General features: G+C 31.7%; 1 protein-coding gene across 1 annotated transcript; it reads right to left on the bottom strand.

Annotated features, from left to right (window-relative positions):
• Positions 1 to 12,397: 12,397 nt before the first annotated feature.
• On the bottom strand, positions 12,398 to 21,935 carry LOC107838931 (glycosyltransferase BC10). Its single transcript, XM_016682221.2, has 2 exons — positions 20,674 to 21,935; positions 12,398 to 13,296 (listed from the first exon to the last, which is right to left on the bottom strand). Exons 1-2 carry the CDS (start codon positions 21,196 to 21,198, stop codon positions 12,658 to 12,660), a joined length of 1,164 nt encoding a protein of 387 aa, XP_016537707.1. The 5' UTR covers positions 21,199 to 21,935; the 3' UTR covers positions 12,398 to 12,657.
• Between the last annotated feature and the right edge of the window lie 2,720 nt (positions 21,936 to 24,655).

Below are 24,655 nucleotides of genomic sequence, written 5' to 3'. Positions count from 1 at the left end.
CTCAACCAACTAACGGGCAATGATACCCTACGACTCGTAGGGTCCAGTTGTAGTCAACACAGAATCCAATTGGGTTAAAACTTAAGAACTAGACACCCTATGATTTTCACTTATGACTCGTAATAAGTCCTTACGGCTCATAGTAAGTCACTCTTATTCAAAGCAGAACTTAGCCACTTACTCTTTGATTTGATTACGACTTGGTCCCTAGGACCCATAACAACACCCTACGACTCGTAGTGTTAGTCGTAATCAAGGAAGTGGGCTCAAAGCTTAAGAAATTTTTAAGAAAAAAAATTGAGGTGTTTCAAGGCGCAAGTCCGCAACAGTCAACATACAGAGATTATCGAACAATAAGCAGAGATCTATACACCTATATCAGAGACGATGGAGGTCTGATTATCATGTTGAAAGTAAATGTTGATAGATTGTTGATTTTGACTCACTTAGGCAATGGTATTAGCTCTAAGATAAGCTCAACCTGTCAAGGAGATAAAATCGATAAGAAATTGACATTTGCTAATAAAAAGTGCATCAGTTAAAAAAGAAAAATTACCCATCTTGATGTTAAAGTACAAATCGGAATATGGTTGAGCAGAAGAAGTCTTCACTTTGGCTAATTTCATGACGTTTGTAAGATTTTTGAATGTCTCATATGAAAATCCCCAAATTCAATTACCTTTCTGATTTGATTTCAGCAACAGCAGGATGATGTGTTTTTCTTTTAGCTAAATTGAAGATGGAGGTTGAAATTCTATTGAAGATGGAGGTTGAAATTCTACACTGGATGAAGCTGAAATTAACGTTGATTCAACTCATCTTTCCATTTTTTTCTTCTGTACTTTTTATTTTCTTTCTGGTAGATAACTCTAGAAGTTTGCTTTTTCTTTGTTTTATTACAATTGGGTGGGTCGAGTACCCATATTTGGATATAAATATAAAATACAACCAAAAGAAAATGAGAGAAATTATTTTTTAAGAAAAGAAAGAAAAAAATAAAAAATGAAAGAAATGAAACAATAAAGAAAATACAAAAAAAAGTGCAAAGAAAAAAGAAACAGTAAAAAAATGGAAAAAAAAAAAAAGAAAATTAACTAAAAAGAAAAGAAACAAAGTGATAGAAGAATAGAAAAGGATTTTCTTTTTTATCATTCAAATCTATTTTCATTAAAGGATTTTGTCTATTTTTAAAAATAAAATCTTCAATTAATCTTTAATTAGTTGGGTTAATGTGATTTCAAGAAGCTGAAATTTTTTTACTTTTTAAATTTAAGTTGTTACCCAAAAATAAGGTAATTAATTGTATTTGTATATTTATTTGATGTGCATCAAATACATATGTTGCTATTTAAGATAATTAACAAAAGATTGTTATTTGTCTTTTAATTAATAAGTCTAGTTTGCTATTTCTAAACTATTATTTTATCCATCTTTTTGCAATTTCTTTATTTCTTTGTACATATTTATTATTAATTTTAGAAAACTATAACATGACTCAAATTTGGCTCGAATGCCACCCCTCATGAAGAGAAATAAATAGATTGGAATACTTGCATTAAAAAGGAAACGGTGATGATTAGGTAAAAATAACTTTGAAACATGAAAGCCAAAAATTTTTTATTCGTTGGGGGCTTATAAAGTTATTGGAGATTAACCTATGTACTGCCTTTCTGTTTAAATCAATTTTGAGATCATTTTTTGTCTGGCACTAACTTTGAAATCAAATATCAACTAATTAGGACGTACTGTATGGAAGGTTGCGTAATTGAATATCATATTTTTTTAATATTCATAATATTTTTCTAAATTAGAACTCCTACCTCCCTCTCTTGTGTTTCTTATTTACCTTATACATGTATTTTAAAAAAAAAAAAAAGTAGAATTAGCACATACTAGTCATTTTAACAGTAAAATTTGTTTACAAATAGATCAACTACTGCTTTTTATCAATTTCAACATTTCAGCCCAAACACACAGCTATTCATTTAGAAATGGGAAAAGGGTCAAATATGCCCATAAATTTAGCAAAAATGTTACGATATATCCTTTATTAAAATTTTATCTCACTAATGTTTCTGTCGTCCAAGTCTTGGGTCATAATACCCCTGTTGCTAAGTTTTGGGTCATATATACCTCTATTGTCAAGTTTTGGGCTATATATACCTCTGTTGCCGTTATTTACTTTGCTAAAAAATTTTAAACCCCCATCCCATTTTTTTAAGAAATCATATTTTTTACGTCACTTTTTAATTGTCACATCACATATAATTAAACTCACCCCTTCTTCTACACATCAATCATCCGTCAAATGCTCTCATCTATCTCACAATCACTTTGGATTTTCTCTAATTTGCCAAAATTCCTTTGTTATGTTATTCGATTCTCGCATAACCCCAAGAATCATCAAGTAAAAAATGAAAAAATTCAAGAACACCCCATAAAAACTCAATGCACAATTGCGACGAAAATCAAGAATTAAAGTATTTACCAACTACAAAATATTTTAGTATCGTATCAACCGGCTCCATCTTTTGCACTACTGGCAATTCTAACATCAAGAATCTATATATATAATAAAGGAGACATTGGAGATTGTTGATGTGTCACCTCTCAATGATCTTCATTCCCATTTATCTTTTTTCTCTTTTTTTTTTTAATTTTTTTCAACTATTTCTTCTAATGAAACTATATTTAAATGCTCAATGTGAAGACAATAAAGAATTATAACAAATGAAAGGAAAATAAAGAGTCAATATCTATGATAGTTATCAAATGTTTGGCACATAATCTCTCAATGTTTATTATCATTATGATTGTCTTTATTATTGTAAATTTAAAAACGTTATTTCAGATTTACTTTGCTGATTTAAATTCAACAGCTCATAGGAATCTATAAATGAATATTATAGTTATTCTTTGTTGTTTGAGTTGTGCTTCTAAGGAAATCATGCATCAGACAGGGAAGATGGTCTGCAGTATATTTCAGTAGAATCACTGAAATTTAAAACAACAATGAATGAAATATACTCTTCTGAGGCAACACAAGTTCATTCATATGAGCAACATAACGAACTCATCGCAATATTATGGTGAACAATCAGAATGTGAAGGTGTTTGATGAATCGTCTGATAGGTAAAAATATTCAAATCTTCACTGTACGTCCAGCAAGCCTATTGAACGTTTCATTTCCCCTATTGATCTGGTAAATTCTGTCTCCTGAATTGCTACGATAAATATTTATAAAGATGATGCTAAAAAGCAAGACAGGAATAATGAAGAGGAAATTGCTACCATCAGAGATGAATGTATAGAATTTGTCATTGCAAATATAGATTAGACTCCATTATGGATGAATTCTACAGTGTCTATTTTCCTTTTTCCTTTCCATGTTTGATATTCACAAAGTTTAGGATTAGTTGTTGGAATCATTTACTTGCTAAACATACCTCAAAATCTACCCTTAATATGGACTCGGGCTTGCACTGCGGAGAGATGCCTTGTATTTTTTTCGCTTGCAGTTATGACAATATTATAAGTAAAGATAGATTTGATCTTCAGCGCACTTGCTTATGTTGTAGTTATATTGTTCTTGCATCCATTTTTTCTAATCATTTCAAATTAGACGTTCCGTTTGATCCCGATTCTAATTTTTTTATCTCAGGGAATTCTTGTGTTCCGTCCTTGAAACTGTAAGTTTAGAATTACAGACAACATGTATAAATTTGTTACTTCTGGCAATTACTATTGACGGTCGACGCCATGCTTGATATTTTGTTGCTTATTCGTTATGCTTGCTTCCAAAACTTTCTCAAGGTCTTGATAATGGTGTAGTCTCTAGATTTCTAAAGTAATTTCTTTAAAATGTTTGGATAATATTTGTGTTAACCAACATAGTGCCTTTGGCTTGTTTATGTGTGTTGCAAGAGTTTGTCCAGTTCAATTGCAAACTTATTTGATTGAAAATTATTTTGGTAGCCATTAATATACGTAGTTATCTTGAATCCTGTAAGTGTTGGGATATTTTTCCTAACTCGGTTACTAGAAGAATACTCTTGATTTTTTATTGGTGGGTCTATATTTACTAAACTAATTTTGCTGCTGGACTCGAAGAGGCAAAGGGCAGGAGAAAGCACACACTTTATAAGCTGCTCAAGAAGAAGGTAAGTGTAGGGTTCAAAATACATGTGCTTGTACAGACTGATAGAATGTTTTTGCATATGCTAATACAAAATTTTTGGCAGGGTCACAAAATTATTTTCTTTCTTGTTGGTTTTTCTTATAGGTGGCATATAATTTGCTGCAGCTCAATTGCCTAATCTAGAGTTAATGGACTGTGGAATGAGCATCTATGCAACCCAGATCTAGACAGTCCAACAACTCAGAAAAATGATAATGGCGAGTTACAAAGAACACTAAGTAGTAAATTACATCCTATATATTAGAAACTGTTGCTTTTATACTGCAGGGTTCCTCAATCCAATACATTCAAGCGACACTTTCATATACCAGTGCAGTGATTCTAATTATATTATCACAGGTGCAAGAAGGTAAGTCCATAGCAAGAGCACATTCATAGAAAGGACAAGGTTGCTCAATTAAAGGAATAGATAAGTTAAAGAATGATCGATTGAAATGGTGAGTGACTTTAGTTGTGCTTTCGAATGGTTTGAAACTTCCTTTTTGTGTGGTGGAAGCATGTGGTGTATTATATGGAAAGAGATGAAAACAGAACAAAGACTTATATTCTATAGATCAAATTTTAATGTTCTTAGCATTGATATGTTATATTTTTAAAATTATTGGCGGGACTATTTTAGAGCACATCAAGCTTATAGTAACACCCACAAAGATAAAAAAAAATTGCCAGTATTAGTGGATAAATAATTTTTTTTATTGGAGAATGATCGATTGAAATGATGAGTGACATCTTTTCAAGTTATGCTTTTGGAGTTTTAAACTTTTTTTTCCAACGCAAGTGATGTATGATATGAAAAGAGGAAAACAGATCCAAAAGTTAAACAACCTTATGGATCAACTTTAGCATTAATATTTTACATTTTTTAAATTATTACAGAAACTATTTTAGAGCACATCAACCTTATAATGACATCCATAAAGATCCAAAATCGTCCGCTAGTATTTATATATTAATTTTATTATTTTTTTCGTTTGATCAAAATTGTGCACACAAAGTATTTAACTTCGTACACGTTTATGAAGTCTTTTTTTTTGTAAAATCCATAACTTTAATTTAGTAAAGTTTAACTCAATATATATATATATATGTTTTTATTAATTTTTTTTATAGATATAACTAATTTTCTTTGATTGAAATAAATAATTTATGTTAAAGTTGTTTTTCTTATCAAACAAAAAAATTTATTTTTACCAGTTAATACATTTACATTTTATGTTGTAAGAGAAAATATCTTACATGATTATTCTTAATTTTATTTTATTTTTTACCTTTTTATCTTATTTCATTGCTAAAGATTCATATTCTTGCTTTTAAAGAACTTAATTTTGCAATATTAGTGAAATGGTGCCAACATTGAAGCCTTTTTGAATTTATATAGGCAGTGTCCGGTGGCGCATAATTTTAAATGGTAAAAAGAACTGAAAACAAAAAAACAGATAATTTTAAAACTTTTATGGAAAATTTAGAGGATTATTAGATATTTTTTAAGTTTTATGAGTTATTTATTTTTTCCTTTTATTTTTTTAATGTTTTTTATTGAAATGAAAATAAAAATAAATTCTATCTTATCGTTAACAATTATTTCTAAAACACAATATATTAAGTGAAACAATATTTCAAATGTGTATCCCTCATATTTTTACCCCGTCAATTGATGTCTTTTTCTTGGATATTTCATTTTTTATTTTCTTTATATAACTTTACATATAAACTTAAACGAATTGTTTTATATTTAATTTGGAATGTTTCTCATAAAGTTTTTATGTTAGAGAGTTCTATATATAGCATTTTAAGAATTTATAAAAAGATGACCTAATAATTTTCTTTTTATTAAAATAATAAGATCAACATTCAATTATATTTTTATAATCACGCGAAGTGTGAATAATTATACTAGTAAGAAGAATAAGGAAAACCCAAGTGAAAAATTGGGGTATAGAAGTGTAAAAGGGGCAGTTCACATAGCGACAGCAAAAGCAAGTTGTCAATTAAGAGAATATTTTTTATATGTATGTATGAGAGGAGCGGTTATGCAAGAATCTAAAAATACAATAAAGGGATTTTGAAAAATTAGAGAAAATTCAAAGAAATTGTGAGGGAGATGAGAGCATTTGACGGACTTTTAATGTGAACAAGAAGGGGTGAATTTAATTATACTAGTTTAGGATACGTGTGTTGCACGTATATCAAACATTAATTAAGAATAAATGTATATAAAAATAGTTTGTGTACGTTATTTTATTAACTACAAAATGTTAAAAAAGGTAACGTAAAATTTTGAAGGTAAAAATGTGTAGTTAATTAAAGAGGAACCTATAGTGTTTTATTTTCATTATTTCAATTATATGACACACTTTTTTTTATTAAATCACAAAATAAATAAATAGAAGTGATTTTATTTATTAGGATTATGAGTATAATTTTGAAGTATTCTATTGATTTTTTTTTCTAAACTTTTTTCATAATTTAAGAATGTAACTAGATCTCCCTGTGATATATTTGATCTCTATTTATGTCGAGCATACTTTGATATATGGAGTTGATAAGCAGTCACCCAATAATTTGATGTGATTGGAGTTAATTAATTATATGGTACTATTTCTTGTTTGATATGCATTCTTGTTATATCGAGCTTAATTGTTTGATCTGTTTGAAAGATGATTTAAAGGGTAGTTCTCATTGTTATCAGATTATGTGATGGACTTATAACAAATGAGAATACTTTATGCTATTGGATCAATTTGTCATGGGTCATTTTATTTGCTAATTGAGACTTGTTGAGAAAAAGTTATGAAAAAATTATTTAAAACTACACCTTAAGTTACTAATATTACTTAAAATCTCACTTCTATAGAGTAATTACAGAAATTCCAACTTTCACTTTTTCTCTCCAAAAAGATTATTACATAATGTTACTCACCTAAAAGTGCGGCTGAAACGCTTCTATCGCCGACCAGAAAATTACATCCTTCCAGACGGCCGCACCCACCCGCAAAACATCTCTATCATCGTCCCTTCATCACCGTTGAACCCAATTTCTACTCTCCCAACTTCATTAAAAATTAAATTGAAACAAACCCAACACCACCATATCATCATCATCTAGCTGATGTCTCAGTGTCATACTATCTCGATTGCTCCGACTAATTTTTTATGAAGCTTCATTAAACTCATCAAAAATTCACTGTCAAATATGTATCAGAATAAAAATACATCATAGGATCAGTTAAAAAAAGTACAAACAGAAGAAGTTGAGAGATTCGTCAATTGATGTTGAAGATGTGATGAAAGCCTAGAATCAGATCTCGAATTTTTATCATCAGATCTCGAATCCACGACATTCTCCAGCATCACATTTTGAATCCACGACAGTATACAGGATAGTTCAAGTCATGAGGAATTTTGTAGTTCGGAGATTCGTCAATGGAAGTTGAAGATGATGATGTTAATAAAGATAGATAAGAATGATGTGTTTGTTAAGAGAGTTTGGAGATACATAAAAAAGATGTATCTAACAGAAAAAGACAAGAAGATATATCATGTGATCCTTCACCAAATATTCAAAATCTATATATCTTATTGAATATTAGGTTTCAGATACATAAGGAAGATGTATTTGGTTGAAAATCTATAAAAATCAACTATCGGAATGTTTTTTATGCTATTGCTACATAAAACTTATGTATTTGAATGTATCTCTATGCATAGACTCATATCAAATGGTGATGTATCGTGAGTCTTAGCTATATATTGAAAAAATAAATGAAAAATCAAAATTTCACTTCATGTAAATATGAAAACAGTCGGGATTTTATGTTATTAGGTAATAAACTATTGAAATTTATCAAAATTATCCAAAAATTGTAGTATATGAATTTATGCATGTTGAAGGGACTATATGTTAGTTTTCATCATCAAGTATGACCAAAATGCCAGTTATTATATGAAAGAAATAAGTATTTCTTTACAAGAGTTTGCATTTTGGTCATTTGTGACACAGATCTTTTACACTATAGTAGAATATAAAATAGATAATCTTCATAGTGAACAAGATATACTAAACAGGCAAAATAGTATCAAACTTATCGATGCATGCACATTTAAATTGAACTTCAGCCAATATCATTTGCTCAACAATTGCCTTTTTTTCGTAGTATTTAAGCTTTCCCTTCATTCCAACGTGAGTCGATAAATTAATTAATTTTGTTTCCTTATATTCAACAATGATGTTGAAGCAAACAAATCATATGTTTCAAATTGAAGTAATCATTTAAGTACCTTAAGAAGTAGAGATGTACAAATTTGTGTTGAAGAACAGACAGGTATGCAAGTTCAGGAAGCACAACAATTGAAATAGGTAGTCCGTATTGATATCAGATATATTTTCATGTTCTGAACTTTCCATTTTTTTCACCCATTCTAAAGTAAAGCCTCCCAACGATATTTAAAAATAAATTGTAACAATTTAATCACCATAGGTACAAATAAAGTAACTTTTTTATAGAAACACATTCTCGAATGAAGAAGGATTTGATTTTGGTCTATGAGTTCTTAGGTACAATTTTTTTTTCAAAATAAGACAGTTTTGATTTTTGCCAAAAACAAATATACATACAAACTCCTGAATCTAAAATCTTTTACATACAGTTATAATGTGTGTGTGTATATATACACACACACACACATATATACATACACATATATTGATGTATGTCGGTTTTTGATACATAAAACATAGATGATGGAACACTACTTTCTTAGAGTTGGAGATGAAGACAGAAGGATCTGTAAATGAAGGTTACACAAATTGTTCATGTCCAGTTATGTAGATGACTTATTTTAATGACACTGACTTAAATGTAAGGGTGAATTGGCTTATAGGAGCAATTAGTGTTTCGCCAAATTTTCAAAAAGTGTTTCAAGTGTATTTTCTCAAAAGTGTTTTTCAAAAAAGTAAATAAGCTTATTTTTAAAAGTTCTTTCAAAAGAGTACTTTTGATGAGGTCATTAATCTACACATTAGACAATAAAATTGCTAAAAAAATTACAATCTCTAGTTGTAAGCTATGGCATTACACTGATAAACATCACACTACTTTGCTCCATTACTGTGTGAATCCATTATCTAGCCACTGAAGTCTCACCAAGCCGGTCCAAACCTTCGTCAAGTCCTCCCTTAGCCTCATTAGCAACTTTCTTTTTGCTCTTGGTCCCTTTCACCATGCTCTTGAGGATGACATTATACTCATGTTCCGTAGTATTGTTGAGTTCAACAGTGCTACCAGCATTACTGGAAGTAGCCTTATGTCCATTTGATTTTTATTGTCCTTTAGTTTCCTCATTGACATCGTCAGATGTCTTCTTGAAAATTTGATCATTAGCTTTAGTCTCTTGCATATATTCTCTATGTTCCTCTCCCTTCTCTTTTTTCTTTTTCCAAACTCTACATAATGCTACGTTAGTGCACCGGACTGCTCTTTTTTTACATAATGCTACGTTATGTCCCAAAATTTTATAATGTTGTCTCTCTTCTTAGATTGTATTTGATTTTTTTCAAACCAAGTTTCTTTGTTTCTCATTGAACATGTGACTGAAACCCAAAAATTTGATATAAGAGATCAGAGAAGGAAGAGGTTAGGAAGGGAGTAAACCTATCAGATGCTAATAAAAAACATACATAATCCAAAGGTAACAACATCAACCAACATTATGAGTGGAGAGACAAGAATGTCTCATTGTTCTCACACAAGGGCGCGATTTTTCATTGCCGTCCAATTTTGCTACTGCTTCAAGATGGGTGAAAATGGATTTGGCTCGAGCAAAAAATACAACGATGAGGATTCTTGTAAGATATGAAGTGTAGGTTAAGATTTTAGAAAACTTGCCTCAAATCATAATTAAATTTTGATCCTAACCTCGTCTTCTATATTAATACATTCTGTGATAGTTGGAGAGGGTTGTTGTGTTCCAGTAACGCAGCTTGATTGAAATCCAGGGCTCATTGATAAGCTAAATAATTCTTACAAACACAAACAACAACATACTCAACGAATTTTTGAGGCCTTAGAAAGACCCACGGCTCAAGCAATACATAACCCGACATTTGAGAGACAATACAGAGGTATAGAAAATAAGACATAGCAAATAATGTGATAAAGGAAACACAAGAAACAAAAGGTCGTAAAAGGTCAAAACTTTCTTGAAAAGAGTTGATTTAAAAGGCTAAAAAAATACCTTGACAACATGCCAGTAATCAAGGCACTCGCGATGGGCATACTTTGATGTTTCCTTGCACTTCCAAAAGATATAGCTTTGATGTTCCTTTGCACTTCCAAAAGATATAGCTAGAAAACAGAAGAGTACTTAGTCTTTCTAATTGAAGTATTGCGAATTACATATATAATTTAAGTCGTTGTTCAAAAATATTTAAATTCATTGTTGATTGATAGAGATTCATAGAGACTAAAAGTTATTTGACTCCTCCAATGGTCTATCAAAAATAGCCTCTTTATATTAGAAAAATCCAGCGTAATGTTAGTTGTGTATATTCTATTCTCCTCAAACTCCACTAATCACATTTCAATAGATATGTTATTGTTGATTAGAAAAACAGAATACTTCCTGCACTATATTTTATTTAATTATAGTTAAACAGTATATATTTGCTTACTTTTACTTGCATTGTGAAGATTAAGTAAATGTCTTGATATGATTTTGCTAATACTTGATAAAAGAAATATTTGAAGTTGAAGTTATATTTGAACATAAATTTAATAGAGATGCAGATTGACCTTTTCCCTTCTTCTCCTCAATAGAAAATTGAAGAGTAACGACAACAAATGATTTTGTTCGTAACAAACAAAACATCATTCCGACAAAATTGAAACAAAAAAACAAAACTTTGATGTCTGAAAATATAGGTCGGATGGTGTATATGCCCCGATGGTGTAGGAGATGCCTTTGCAACTATTGATGTCATAATTTAGTTGTCAAACACATTTTTTCTCTTAAAAACTTCAAATCCATATAATTAACTAAGAAATAAAGAGTTAGACGAAGGCTTTATCTATTGAACCAATTGTTAGATTTTTCAGACATACAACACACAAAATGAATAGTATTACCAAGGGAGTTAATATCACGTATTACCTTTGCCAGATCCTTTAGAACCATGAAAAAACAAGCACTATCTGCACACCACAACCGCCACAAATAATTAGACCTTCACGTCCTCCTTCTTCCGTTTTTTTATAGAAGACACTAATTAATATTTTTTTATATATGAATATATTTTAGTTTTTTCATCTAGTTTTTTCTCATATATGTCACGTACACAAAAAAAATAAAAAAACTTAAGGAGTCCTTTTTTTACAAGAATTTAATTACTTTTTACCATGTATATTCTATGACTCCTAATTTAGTAAAAACTCTTACCAAAATTTCATATTTTTTAGGACCCAATATAATGAAAATAATTTAATAATAAATTAAAAGAAATTTTGAGATCCATTTTTCACATGTACAAAAAGAAAAAACCCTATAAATATTTTTCTTTTTGTTTTTCTTACCATAGATTTTGGGACTTCTTTTTTATATATACAAGGAAAAAAATATTTATCAACATCAATTATTCATATATTTAATTAAATAATAATTAAAGGAAAAAGGTGAAAAGAGATTTTGTTTACTATATATTATCTTCATGTTTTTAATATATTATAGTATATTATAGATTATAGATACAGATTATCGATGTAATGTGACAATAAAAAAGTGATGTGACAAATATATTTTTTTAAGGAAAAAAAAAAGAAAAAGGGGTTGGAAAATTCCAACAAAGCAATTAACGACCACAGGAGTATATATGACCCGAAACTTGACAACAGGAGTACATATAGACCAAAACTTAAACAGCAAGGGTATTGGTGAGCTAAACTTCTAACGGGGTATCTAAATATTTTCACAAAGTTTAGGAGCATATTTGACCCTTTTCCCTTTAGAAAATTAGTTTCCAATTTTAGCACTTAAATGTAGTTCCAACAATTGAAATTTATCAACTACATTCAATCAACTAATTGAAACGAGTTCTAACCAAGTATTTTCCCGGTGTTAATGATCTCCATGTTCGTTCTTCTAGTTATCATAAAATTTTCAACACAATACTTAGGAGAGTAAATAGAAGATGGTGAGCAAAGAAATGGAAGAACAATCACATATTACGCAAAATACCTCTGGTGCATATACATACATGATACATGTCTAGTATAGTTTCAAAGTCAGAAATGGAGAAGGACCCATATAGCTAACCATCTAAAAGTACCAGCAAAACACTCAAACAACAAACTCAACATGGTGGCAGAAAAATGTAATCTGACAACAACAATAAGAAGATACCCAATGTAATCTCACAAGTGGGGGAAGTCACCTACCTGATACAACAAACCTACATGTTTATACTCTAGAAACCTAAGTATTTTGGTGCTAGCAGAAACAGAGGTTCCAAAGCACTTGGAGCAAACTTCCTTGCAAAAAGATAGCACACTGATGTATTTCTGTCGTTGTACATACAGCTGCGTTCTCCCAGCATTCTCTTCATAAACTCTTCCGTGATATCTGATATTCCAAAAGTGGCAGGGTGTGCCCCGCCCCTGGACCAGTCAACCCATGTTATACTTCTGTTTGCCAAGAGATTTGATGCTTGAATGGTCAGCATAGTTGGGAAGTAGTGCTCGTCTACATAACATGCTGGCCTGCAGAACTCCGCAAACTTGGGGTAGAATTTTGTGTCTTCGACTATGTAAAGAGCAAGCTTCCTACTAATTTCAAACCATTGTGATCCTTTGCGCCACTGAGAAATGTTAACCTCGGGTAACATATTCTCATCATATCGACCTCTTCCAAATGGTCCGGGATCATCAAATGCACCAACAAAGCTATGCTTTGACTGACTTATGTACTTGTAGATGACGTTGAAATTGTAGATGGGGATGCAAGACTCAGAAAGCAAAACAAACCACTCATTGGAGATGTCGAGCAATGCATTTGCAAGGAGTCTTCTCTCAGCATCACACATACTCATTTTTCCCCATTCTGTCACCTATAAAGAATGAAGTTACAACATCATCAGCAACTTACTCACAACTAAGCCAATTCTTCCATTAGAACGCATTTTTGAGAGCAAGTTTCCAGCAAATATAGGACGTAAAACCATCCCAAAGAGACAGCCATAGAGAACATTATATAACTACTAGAACACAAAAGCAGTCCTGAGCAACTAGCAGCAGAAAAAGAATACCAAAAAGGTGAATGGAAAGAAGAGGTTTTGCACCATTCTCTGAAGATTTTCATCAATGCTTTTGCAGCAAGCTATATTAACTAAATGCTACTTGGTCAAACCATCATTCATTGAACATTTAGGGACCATCACAGAGGATTGATATTTCTATTATATAGAAGAGTGGTAGGAAGCCGGTGGAGGTTCTCCTGCCAGCTTCCACCGCCTCTTCTTTGTAATTTCTTATTTCCTACGTTTTAGAATTTAAAAATTACAAAAAATTACTTTAAATTGCAGTAATTAACAGCTTAAAAAATTTTAAAAACATAAAAAATTTTGGTTAACTCTCAAAATTCTATCAGTGCTACATAAATTGTGATAGACGAAGTAATATATATTATTTGGAAATGACATAGAAGTATCATAAATCACAATAATTAATAACTTAAAATATTTAACGACATATAAAAGGTTAGATTTATTCTCTAAATACTATCACTGTTACATAAGACAAAGGGAGTAACATATATGATTTAAAAATTAATTAGTGGCAAGTAATATAGATCATTATAATTAACAACTAACAATATGTAAAAATTATATATAAAAAATTCGACTGACTCTCTTAATTCCATCAGTGTCACATAAATTGAGATAGAGAGAATAACATATATTATGTAGAAGTATTATAAACCACAATAAATAAACAACTTAAAAAACTTAAAAATCATAAAAATTATATAAAAAATTGATCAACTCTCCAAATTTTATCAGTGTCACATAAATTGAAACGGCGAGAATAACATATATTATCTAAAATTTATAGAAATATTATACATCATTATAATGGCAAAATAGTTCAGTGGACCCTTACACTTGGTCTGATTTGTAAAGTGGATACTTCTACTTAGCCAATTGTCATCTGAACCCCTCAACTCAATAAAACTCAACATTTTAAACACTATTTTGGTGTGTGTAACACACTCGCCCCACGTCAGCTGCCACATCAACTTCCACATCATTTTCAAGTATTACAGTAAATTTCATGTCATTTTTAAAATGTTACATAAGAAATTAAATATTAAAATAAATTTAATAAAAAAAGAAATATAAATTGTAGAAAAATTTAAATAATCATGTTTTTATTTTAGCTCACAAATTAAACATCAAATTCATTCTAAATAATTAAAATTCTTCTCCAACTAATTTAAATTTTTAACTATGAATTCATATATACAAATATAATAAATTTTCAATTTTTAAATTTGAATATTTTTAACAAATTCACAAAAACTTTAAGTTTTTTCAAACTTATTCGTGAAATTCACTAATTTTTCAATACCCACTATCACTCACTTTCAATTCAAATTTAAATTTTAATCCAAAAAAATATGAAAAGATTTCAAATTTAAATTTTAATCCAAAAAGAATATGAAAAGATTTGAATTGAGAAGAAAAATTACAAAAATAAAATAAAAAATGAATTCAAAGTTTTTTTGGTTTGGAGGAGGGGCTGGTACTGAGGAATGGGGAGGGGGACTGGTGCGTTGGGGGTGGGGGTTGGCTGCTGCGAAGAAAGGGGGCTGGGGAGGGCTGTAGATAGGGTGAGGGTTGGTGCGTTGGGGGTGGGGGGTGGCTGATGTAAAGGAAAGTGGTGCTGGGGAAGGGGCTGAGGGTGGGGGACTGAATGGAGGGGTGCTGGACGAAAGTGGGGGGTGAGGGGGTGCTAGACGCGGGGGAGGGGTTGCTGGATGGCGGTGAGGGGTGCTGGACAACAATGGGGGGTGAGGGTTGAGGGGGGAGCCTTTTTTTATTTTTTTAAAAAATTTATTATTTTTTAATTTTTAAAAATATTTTTAAATTAAAAAAGATGTAGAGAAAAAAGGTTGACTGCCTTTTTTAAAAAAAAAAAAATTAATATTACTTTAATATAAATATATTGTTTCACCTGCTCATACACGTGTGTAGTTACGCGACATATCCTACTCAACAATTTTAATGCCACATAGATCCAGTCAATAGTCAAAGGATTTAAAATGTAGTTTTATTGAGTTGAGAAGTTCAGATGACTAAGGGCTAAGTAGAAGTATCCACTTTACAAACCAGACCAAGTACAAGGGTCCACCGAGCTATTTTGCCCGTTATAATCAACAATTTAAAATACTTAAAAATCATATAAAAAATTTAATTGACTCCAAAATTTATCTGTATCAAAAAAGGTTGCATATGTTGGGCCCGTGCAAGCACGGTCTCTTATGTCTAGTTATAAACAGAAAAGTCCTATATGTTTGCAAGCTAAGTTGCTTCTCTTATCAGCAAGTTGAGTGCTATGTGGCCTTTTTATTTTATCTTTTCTGATAACAGAGTTAATTACCGAGGGGCGACACACGGTTTAAAACTTGGTAGATAAAAGGGCACACCTCTACCCTTCTCCACTTAAATGACAGACATTTATCCAAAGGAGGGTTCAAACCCATGATGCGTGCCCAACCCACACATCTAGTGCTGAGCTTTTACCATTAAACTAATGCAATGTTAACAGCCAAACATAATTGAATATGATTAGTTGTTAGCATTTTCATACATTCTTAAATTTAACTTTAAAAGCGCCGCTTTCATCCTTCTGCTTACATTCCTATATCCTAATACCTAGGGGTGGCAAAATCAAACCCAACCCACCCAACCCATTCAGGTTTGGGTTGGTTATTGACCCATCCATTTATTAGCTCAACCCAACCCGCTTCAACCCATTAACAATTGCGTTGACATGTAACCTGAATTGATTTTTGAGAAATCTAGTTAAAATATTTTAAAAAGATTTTTTTTTAATTTGATATGTTATACATAGCCATAATAAAGGAAAAATAACTTTACTCGGTACAAAAAATTTAAAAATTTAAAAGAACAACTAAAGCAATTAAAACTTAGTACAAATTGGGCAAGTTGGGTTATAGCCCCTTTTGAACCCACCCTATTTTGACCCAGACAATTTTGAGTCGGGCTGGGTCTTGACCCGTTTTGACCTGCCCAAATTTGACCTAACCCACCCAATTGCCACCCCTACTATACCTCCTACTATGGGAAAGAGAAGATTAGCTCAGATCACTGGAGTGAAATGCAGGAAACAGAACATATAAACTAAAACCCGAAAGTGTTAACACAAGTATACTGATATGTTGCAAAAGATGCAGCACAAACGATTCGGTGCCATATCTAGGATGAGATGACTGACAAATGTTAGAAATATATGCTCCTCAGGCAACACGATCTTTGACAGTAGTTTTCATCTTCAAAATCTTCCCCTTGGCAGAACTATTTAAGACAACTTTAGAAGCTAACAATTTGAGATAAGAGGTCTGCCTGAGCTTCGCAGAAAACAGCCAACAGCATATACATAAAAACTCGAGCAGACCACCCTAAAATCTAGATTTTCAGCATTAACTTAACAGGGAAAACCATCTGGTTCAAGTATCCAGAAGCTGTGTCGCCCACTTCTAGCTCAACTACCAAGTCGAGTGCCCAAATAGACAATTGCACTGCAGGTCTACACACATGCTCCTGAGATATTATTCACAGAGAACAACTAGAGGATGACTTAAACACGCCACATCACTCCGTTACTTTTAGATTTGGTTTCCCATACATTCAGATGTATGGTGACACAAGAACACCAATGGAGGTACACCCCAATTAAGAAACATCCAGACAGCTTTTAGGAATACTTTACAACCATTTGACAAGGAAATGGAAACTCATAAGAACTATGACTAGCGAAAAGAGACTCTATATGACTTGTTGAGCGTAATTGTCCAACAAGAACCACTGTACAGACCTTGCTAGTTCATACTAGTCTATTAGAGGAGAAATCATAAATGATAGGCTGCTGACTAAAAAAGGTTGACTTGTTTGATAGGTTTTTATTCATAAACAAAGGCCTGCAGCAACTAGTTCAAACTACACGACATATAATCTTAGAAGTTTTAATAATAAACAAGCACTTTTACAGTATTTGTTATCCCACTCAATCCAACCCTAATGACACACATTTAAGATCAATCCATCATCTTTTTATACGGTGATCAACTTCCACAATTAGGTCTCCTCATGGTCCAGGAACTGGGTACCTGATACTTGTGGATAGAATTTGCATACTGTTCAAACCTCTCCTTGAAGAACTTAAGAGATAATGTGTTTTGCAAAATCCAATCTTCATATGGCTCACAAAAGAGGACCAACTTGCGTGCACCTCGACTTAGAGCCCGTTTGGGATTGCTTTTAGAAAATTGCTTATTTTAGAAACACTTTTAGTAGGCATTTGGCTATGAAAACCAAATTTTTTGGGAGCTTGAATTGAAATTGAAGTAAAAGTTAAAGTTGAAGTAAGAGTTGAAGCTGTGTTTGGCCATGTCTTTTTGAAATTTTTTTATTCTTGGAAAGACTTTTTTAAATATAATTCTCTACTTCCAATTTTTAAAAATTATCAAAATCACCCATCTGACCTAATTTACCTACAAGATACAACCAGATGTGAGAGGAGACAATAATGTTGCCTTTGTTGTTGGTGTTGCATAAAGAGTCGCAAGAATGGACGGATTAAGGATAAATTGTATCATGAGGCGATTTTGAGGTAGAGGAAAAAAGTTGAAGTTTCCTTCAACTTTGAGGTCTTTTATCGATGAAAGTAGGAAGAAATGGGTAATGTAGTAGTAGCTAGGCATTTAACTCCGATTGTTGGATGAAATTAAATGGTGTTTTCGTAAAAGTAAAAAAAATGGGGTCATTTGTAACAATAAATAAAGCTGAAAAGGAGTGAAAACAAGTAAAGCTTGTTTTCACTTTTCCAAAAACAATTTGGAATTGGATTTGGAATTTTCATGGCCAAACATCCCAATTTTCATAGAATGAAATAATTTTCCGTAAAAAGTAAAAAATTCTTATGGCCAAACAGGTTTTTATAAAATAGCTCTTCAAAAAAGTGCTTTTACAAAAAAAAAACAATTTGTGTTTGGTAAATTAATTTGAAAAGTGTTTTTGATAAACAGTTTGTGTTTGGATAATTTTTTTTCAAGAAGTGTTTTTGAGAGACAAATGACCAAAAAGAACATGTATCAATAATCTTTTAATACTAAAATCATTCTACAAAGAATTTATTTTAAATATCTATCATAATATTTTCAATTATTTATTTAAAATTAAATATTCGAGAAAAAATTTACTAGTGCTATCAAAATATCATTTGATCTTGCAAGATGATTCGTCTGTCATTTATCATCATTAATAATAAAAAATAAAGAGTTGTATATTCTTTGATCCTCATCATCAATGATATTTTCGATTTTATATGCATTAATGAGTGAAAAATAAAATAATAATACATAAATAATAGAATGAAATAAAAAATGAGGATGTAAATATAAAGTATAAAATTAAAAAATTAAACTTTAATCAAACTTATAAGATATGATAATTAATTAATAAAACATAAACAAACACACACACACATATATATGTATGTGTATGCATGTATGTGTGTGTGTTGTGTATAAGTGATAAAAATATTTTTGTCATGAAAAAAATAATTTTCTGCTTTTTTTGAAAAGAAGAAATTTTTTGTTTCTCCCCATAAGCAGAAAATTCTTTTTAAAAACACTTTTATAAGTTGACCAAACATTTTCTTTTCAAAAAAGTGCTTTTTTAGAAAAAACAATCCCAAATAGGCTATAATTCCAGGGACTTGCGTGCATCTCGACTAATTTGCAGGATACCTACTACCTCTCCAGCACCGGTACCAGGAAAATTTGCCCAACAAATCTTGAACTTTTTGCCTCCATTGAGATTTGAACATGAAACCTCACGGTTTTTAACTCACTTCATTGACCACTAAGTTACACCCTTGGCTACATTAACCATGTCTTTAACATTATCGCACAATATTAGCTGATTGAACAGGCTTTCCACCTAAGATACAAATATTACAATTCATCCAAAGGTGTCCACAGTGTCCATCATGATGTACTTGCAAACTGCCACTTTTCGCATTAGTCGTATATATGCTTGCCCCAACTTAAAATCAAAACATACATCTCTTACTACAAGCTCAACAATATAAATAGCTTTATCCTCTTCCCAACTCCAATGTAGTAAAAGAAATTTAAAAAAATATACAAATAGCCTAGCAAAATTGATCCTCCACCTCCAAACTCTAGGGCTTCATCCTTTAGGTCAATAAAGGAGCAAATTTGGCGAGGATCACTGTTCTCTCCAGTGCTTAGTGGGGTTTAGGAGATGGGATCACCATATCAAAGATGAACTTTTTTTTTTTTTTGGATATATCCCACACCAGTATGGTAAAATGAAAGTGGGGCAGATCATAAAGAGAAGAAATCCTTTAATGGAATCAGCCCAACTAAGCGTTAAGGGACCTTTTGATAGTGTATTAGAAAAAATATTGCATGCATTAGTTAATGTGTACTACTAGTACCTTGTTTGGTACATTTCTTAGCCTATATATAACTAATGCAAGCATTTGTTATACAGTTTATTGTGTATTAAGGGGTGTATTGCTAATACCTCAAAATCCATGGCATTAGTAACGCAATGGATTGTAATGCATGCATTTCACAATTAAAGACCTCCCTTCAAATATTTTCCACATCCTTTCCACCATGTATATGGATGGTATTTTAATATTTAATTTTTTTTAATACAATTCATGTATTTTTAATACACCAAACTAAATACTGCATAAGAAAAATGCAAGCATAACTAATGCAAGCATAGCTAACACAAGCATTATTATTACAAGTATTACTAATACACCATATTTTGCATTATTCTTATACACTCTATCAAACAACCCCTAATTAGGAATGATTTTATGTTCATGAAGAATAGATGAATTCCATCAACACAAAAAATGAAACCTGAATGAATGAGGTTCCTTTCATTAAGAATGCATGCATTGGCTAACAAGAGAAAAGGCAATCTAGTGGCTAACGAGAAAAGGCAATCTAGTACATGTCAAGCCCTATCTCTTTTGTGGTAACAAGTTACATGGACAGTCGTAGTTAAAGATTTGGCCCACAGTTTAGATGGCATTACAAACTGCAGAATCAAAAGAGGAGACTACCACCGTTCATCATAAAAAAAAAAAAAACATAAAAAAAGAAAAACATCAAGGGCAAGTCTGCAGGGACATACCTGGCTGGGAATTTGCCTCTTGTAGAACACCGATGAAGCAGGAAAATCAGCCTCAAAAGACGGCAATGAATGAATATAAATTGAATAAAATCCTTGATGCCTCTTAAAAAACCTCTCCCAAATAGGTGCCAATGGCAATGGCCCTTTAGTCAAGAACATGAATGCAATCTTAGGGTCCCTCTTGAATGGATACTTCTTTATCTTGGGCGCCATTGAAGCCCTCCATACCAACTCCTTATCATTCATAGTATGCAGCAAATTTGACGGAGGATTAATCCAAAGCTCTATGTTTTTCCATTCTTCCTCAATACATGGCTGTAAACTAGGTTTTACTGTAGGAACTATGCTATGAAAACCAAAGTACTTGATCATATAAATACTAGCAACAGAAAAAGTAAAACACAATAACAGAAACAACATCAACAACTGTAGCAGCCTCCGTGGAAAAGCCCTAGTTTGGTTAGTCCTACCTCCAACTAAATGATCTTTACTTTCCTCCATCATTTGAACAACTCCGGATTGCATCAGGTTAACCACCAACAATTCCCGTGTGGGTATTTTCCTAAAATCGAATTTTATCAACAATCTAACCTCAAAGTTTGGAGCTTTTTAACAAATATGGGGTTTCTATAACAACAGTAAAGTTTGCTGAAAAAAGAAGAGAAACCCAGTAAATCTTGCTTACAGATAAAAAATTAAAACTAGGAAACTACAGTATGTGGGATACAAAAGAGAGTAACCGTCAATAACTGAATGCAGGGAAAATTTATGCTGAAGAGATTAAGCACATAGAGAGAATGAGGGATGCAATTGTAGCCGAAGAAATGATAAATGATTCTTTATTTTAGTCTAATCTTGACTATAAGGAGTTTTGCAGGACATAGTATAGTGAAAAGAAAAACCTGAATGAGCAACCAAAAGAGAAAAAAGAAAAAAGAAATGCAGTATAACGAGATGGGTAGATTTTTCTTATGGAGAAATGAGCATCGAAATGAGGGCAAATAGTGGAAATTGGAAAGGTGGTAGGAGAAGATTGAGGGAGATGAAAAGAATCAGGAATCTGGTGTAAACGTGTGCCGAGGAATGTTGGCACATCACATGCGCACAGAGCGAGAGAGAAAATACCCTCAAGCTGGTGAGTGGGTGGTGGGGTGGGTGAGGGTGATGAAGGAAGAGAAAATTCAGTATAAGGTAACAAATAAGGTTGAAATTAATATTGGTGACAAGTTTGATCAACTCAAGTCAAATTTTTTGTTAATTAGTAATTAGGATAAAGTGAGGTTAAAATATATTTTTTAAGACTTCATAAACTTCTTAAAAATACAAAATAGGAACACAAAAAAAATACGGGTCATTGTATATTTTTTTAGAATTAGTTAAAAATTCTCTTTATCTCTAAAATAGAGAGAGAAAAAGTTGATACATCTCAAGTTCTCTCTCGGTTCTCTTCTCAGAAACACCTCCATTGCCATCTTCATCGTCATCTTCGTGTTCTTGTGTTGTCATCACCATCTCCATTACTATCTTCGAACTTAGATCTCCAAGGTAAAATTATTTTCTTTACTCCCAATATGGTGGGTTTCATTCATTTATAAGAATGTGTTGATTTTGAAAAAATGGGTTTAGATTTTTGAGATTTGTGGTGTCCTCTTTTAAGTTTTTTCTTTTTGAAATGGTTAATCAAGATTATATTGAAAATTTAATAAAGATTCCTCTTTTGAGTTTGTTTAAAATCTTTAATTTTCCACTCCAATTAACTTGAAAATAACCTAAATTCTTAGATTTGTTGAATAACTTATTCAATTGATAGAAAGATGGAATCTTTAGCTGTAACATTGTTATAAAAGTGTAATGTTTGCCTAAGTTTTGAGTTGGGTGAGTTCAAGTATCAATTCAACTAACAAAAAAACTTATTCTTTAACCGTAATTTTGCTAGTTGAAATGTATTAATGTCTAAATTTTGAGTTGGAAATTGAAGAACTTATTTAACTAGCAGAAAGATTGGATTTTTAAGTCTAGTCTAATGTGTATTTCCCAATTAACAGTATCTTTTAGTATCATCCTTATCATTTACTGCAGATTTGCTGTAATTATTCATGTTAACTAATTTTTTGTTGTTGTTGATTACAATAGTCAATGATTTCTATTTTATTTCATGTGGTGTAGATTCAATGGCTCCAAGAAAAAAAAGAGAAACAATTGTCGTTACCACTAAAAATACAAAAAGACGAATTAGTAAACGAAGACAAATAGAAGAAGAAAAAAAAGAAAGCACAAGATTGGAGAAGTCTGTAGTAGAAGATGGAAGTATAAGGTTGGAAAAGTCTATAGAAGAAGGAGGAAGCAGAAGGTTGGAGAATTTTACGGAAGAAAAAAATGAAGAAACAGGTGGAGCAGATATTTCTTCCACTAATGCAGATGCCTCAAATGATTAATCCAAAAGTAATGAAAATACAGAAGGTGAAAATAGAGAATTCGAGGATGAACAGAGAACGAAACACCAGCACGATACACTTTTCTTAGAGCAGGAGACATCTCATACTGTCGAATCCTCTCCGGCCAGTCCTTCACCTGATACCTCACTTGTCAAGCCTATTAGGTATTCGGATTACAACTTTGAGACACTGATTGAAAGGTATCCAAGTTTGATGGGCTCTGTTAATGTTAAGTCTGGGTTGGGTAAGTCTTTTTCTGAGTTTAGAAAGATTTTAGAAGATCAAAAATTGACGAAGTTCTTTAAATCTTCAATTTTCGGGAAGTACTTAAACCTGCCTACCAATATCAATATAAGATTTCAAATGATTTTAGTTTACCAACTTCTTCAACATAAAATTATAAGTCATAGAAAAGAGGAAGTTTGGATAAACTATTGTGGCTTGCCGATTTGTTTTGGCATGAAAGAATTTGCGATCATTATCGGCTTGAATTGTCATTTACCGGTTGTGTATGATGAAGAAAAAATATCAACTAAGGCATTGAGAAGAAGACAACAAATTATTGATTTGGTGGGAAAGAGTTGCAAAGAGAAGGAGTTGATTGAACACATCAAATCTAAGGATGTTCGTAAAAGTGTAAAGAAGCCATTATGCTTGCTCTATTTTGTGCAAAATTTTCTTTGTGCAAAAGATTTGAACACGAAACTTTCGTCTGAATGGGTTTTGCTCTCGGCTGATAGAGATGCATTTTCTGCCCATCCATAGGGGCTTGTAAGTTATGATCTTACAATTGAGTACTTATTGAAGGCGGTCAATCTAAATGTGAAGATCTCCACTCTTTATGGCTTTCCATGGGCTTTCATGATAAATTTTATTTTAATTCGTATTTTTTAAAATTATTTTTGGGTCCATTCATTATTCTGAGCTATCTCTCTTAATATCTTTATTTTATATAGTGTTGGGCATTTGAGGCTATTCCTCCCCTTCGAAAAAAATTTAAGATTTTTTCAGAAGAAATGTCTTCACCAAGAATTCTTAGATGGCTTTCGGCAACTAATAACAACTCTGTTGAGATTAATGAGTTGTTTGCCCCCCTCCCCAAAGACTCGGTAAGCATCATCTTATATTTTTATTTTTGTATTGCTTTCATTCTTTTGTTTGTCTGATGTTTTCAATATACGCCTTGATTTTGCCCAGTGTTGCTACTGCCACCTTTCATTGACCCTTCATTATTTTTCTTGTACTTTTGGGTATGCATTTGTATAGAGAAATCAGTGTTGATATCAACCTATTAAACTATTCACCAAAAGAAAAACATTATTTAGTATTGCAAACAAATCTGTTGAATTTGGCATTAGGCCTTAGCATTATGGAAATGAGAATTGTAGTAGAATTGACACGGGTGGTCCTTAATAAAAGTATAATGGTGACATAAAAGTATAAAAGTGACATAAAAGTAAAGCTGGAAAGTTATTCCTTTTAGAAAAATGTTAAAGTTTATTAGTTTGTTGTCAGTGAGTTTATTTATAAAGAAAGACCAAGACTAC

This window comes from Capsicum annuum, chromosome 8, assembly GCF_002878395.1.
Source record: "Capsicum annuum cultivar UCD-10X-F1 chromosome 8, UCD10Xv1.1, whole genome shotgun sequence".
NCBI classification, from domain to species: domain Eukaryota; kingdom Viridiplantae; phylum Streptophyta; class Magnoliopsida; order Solanales; family Solanaceae; genus Capsicum; species Capsicum annuum.
Note: the sequence above shows the minus strand (reverse complement) of the source record. Positions and strands in the feature narration are given on the sequence as shown.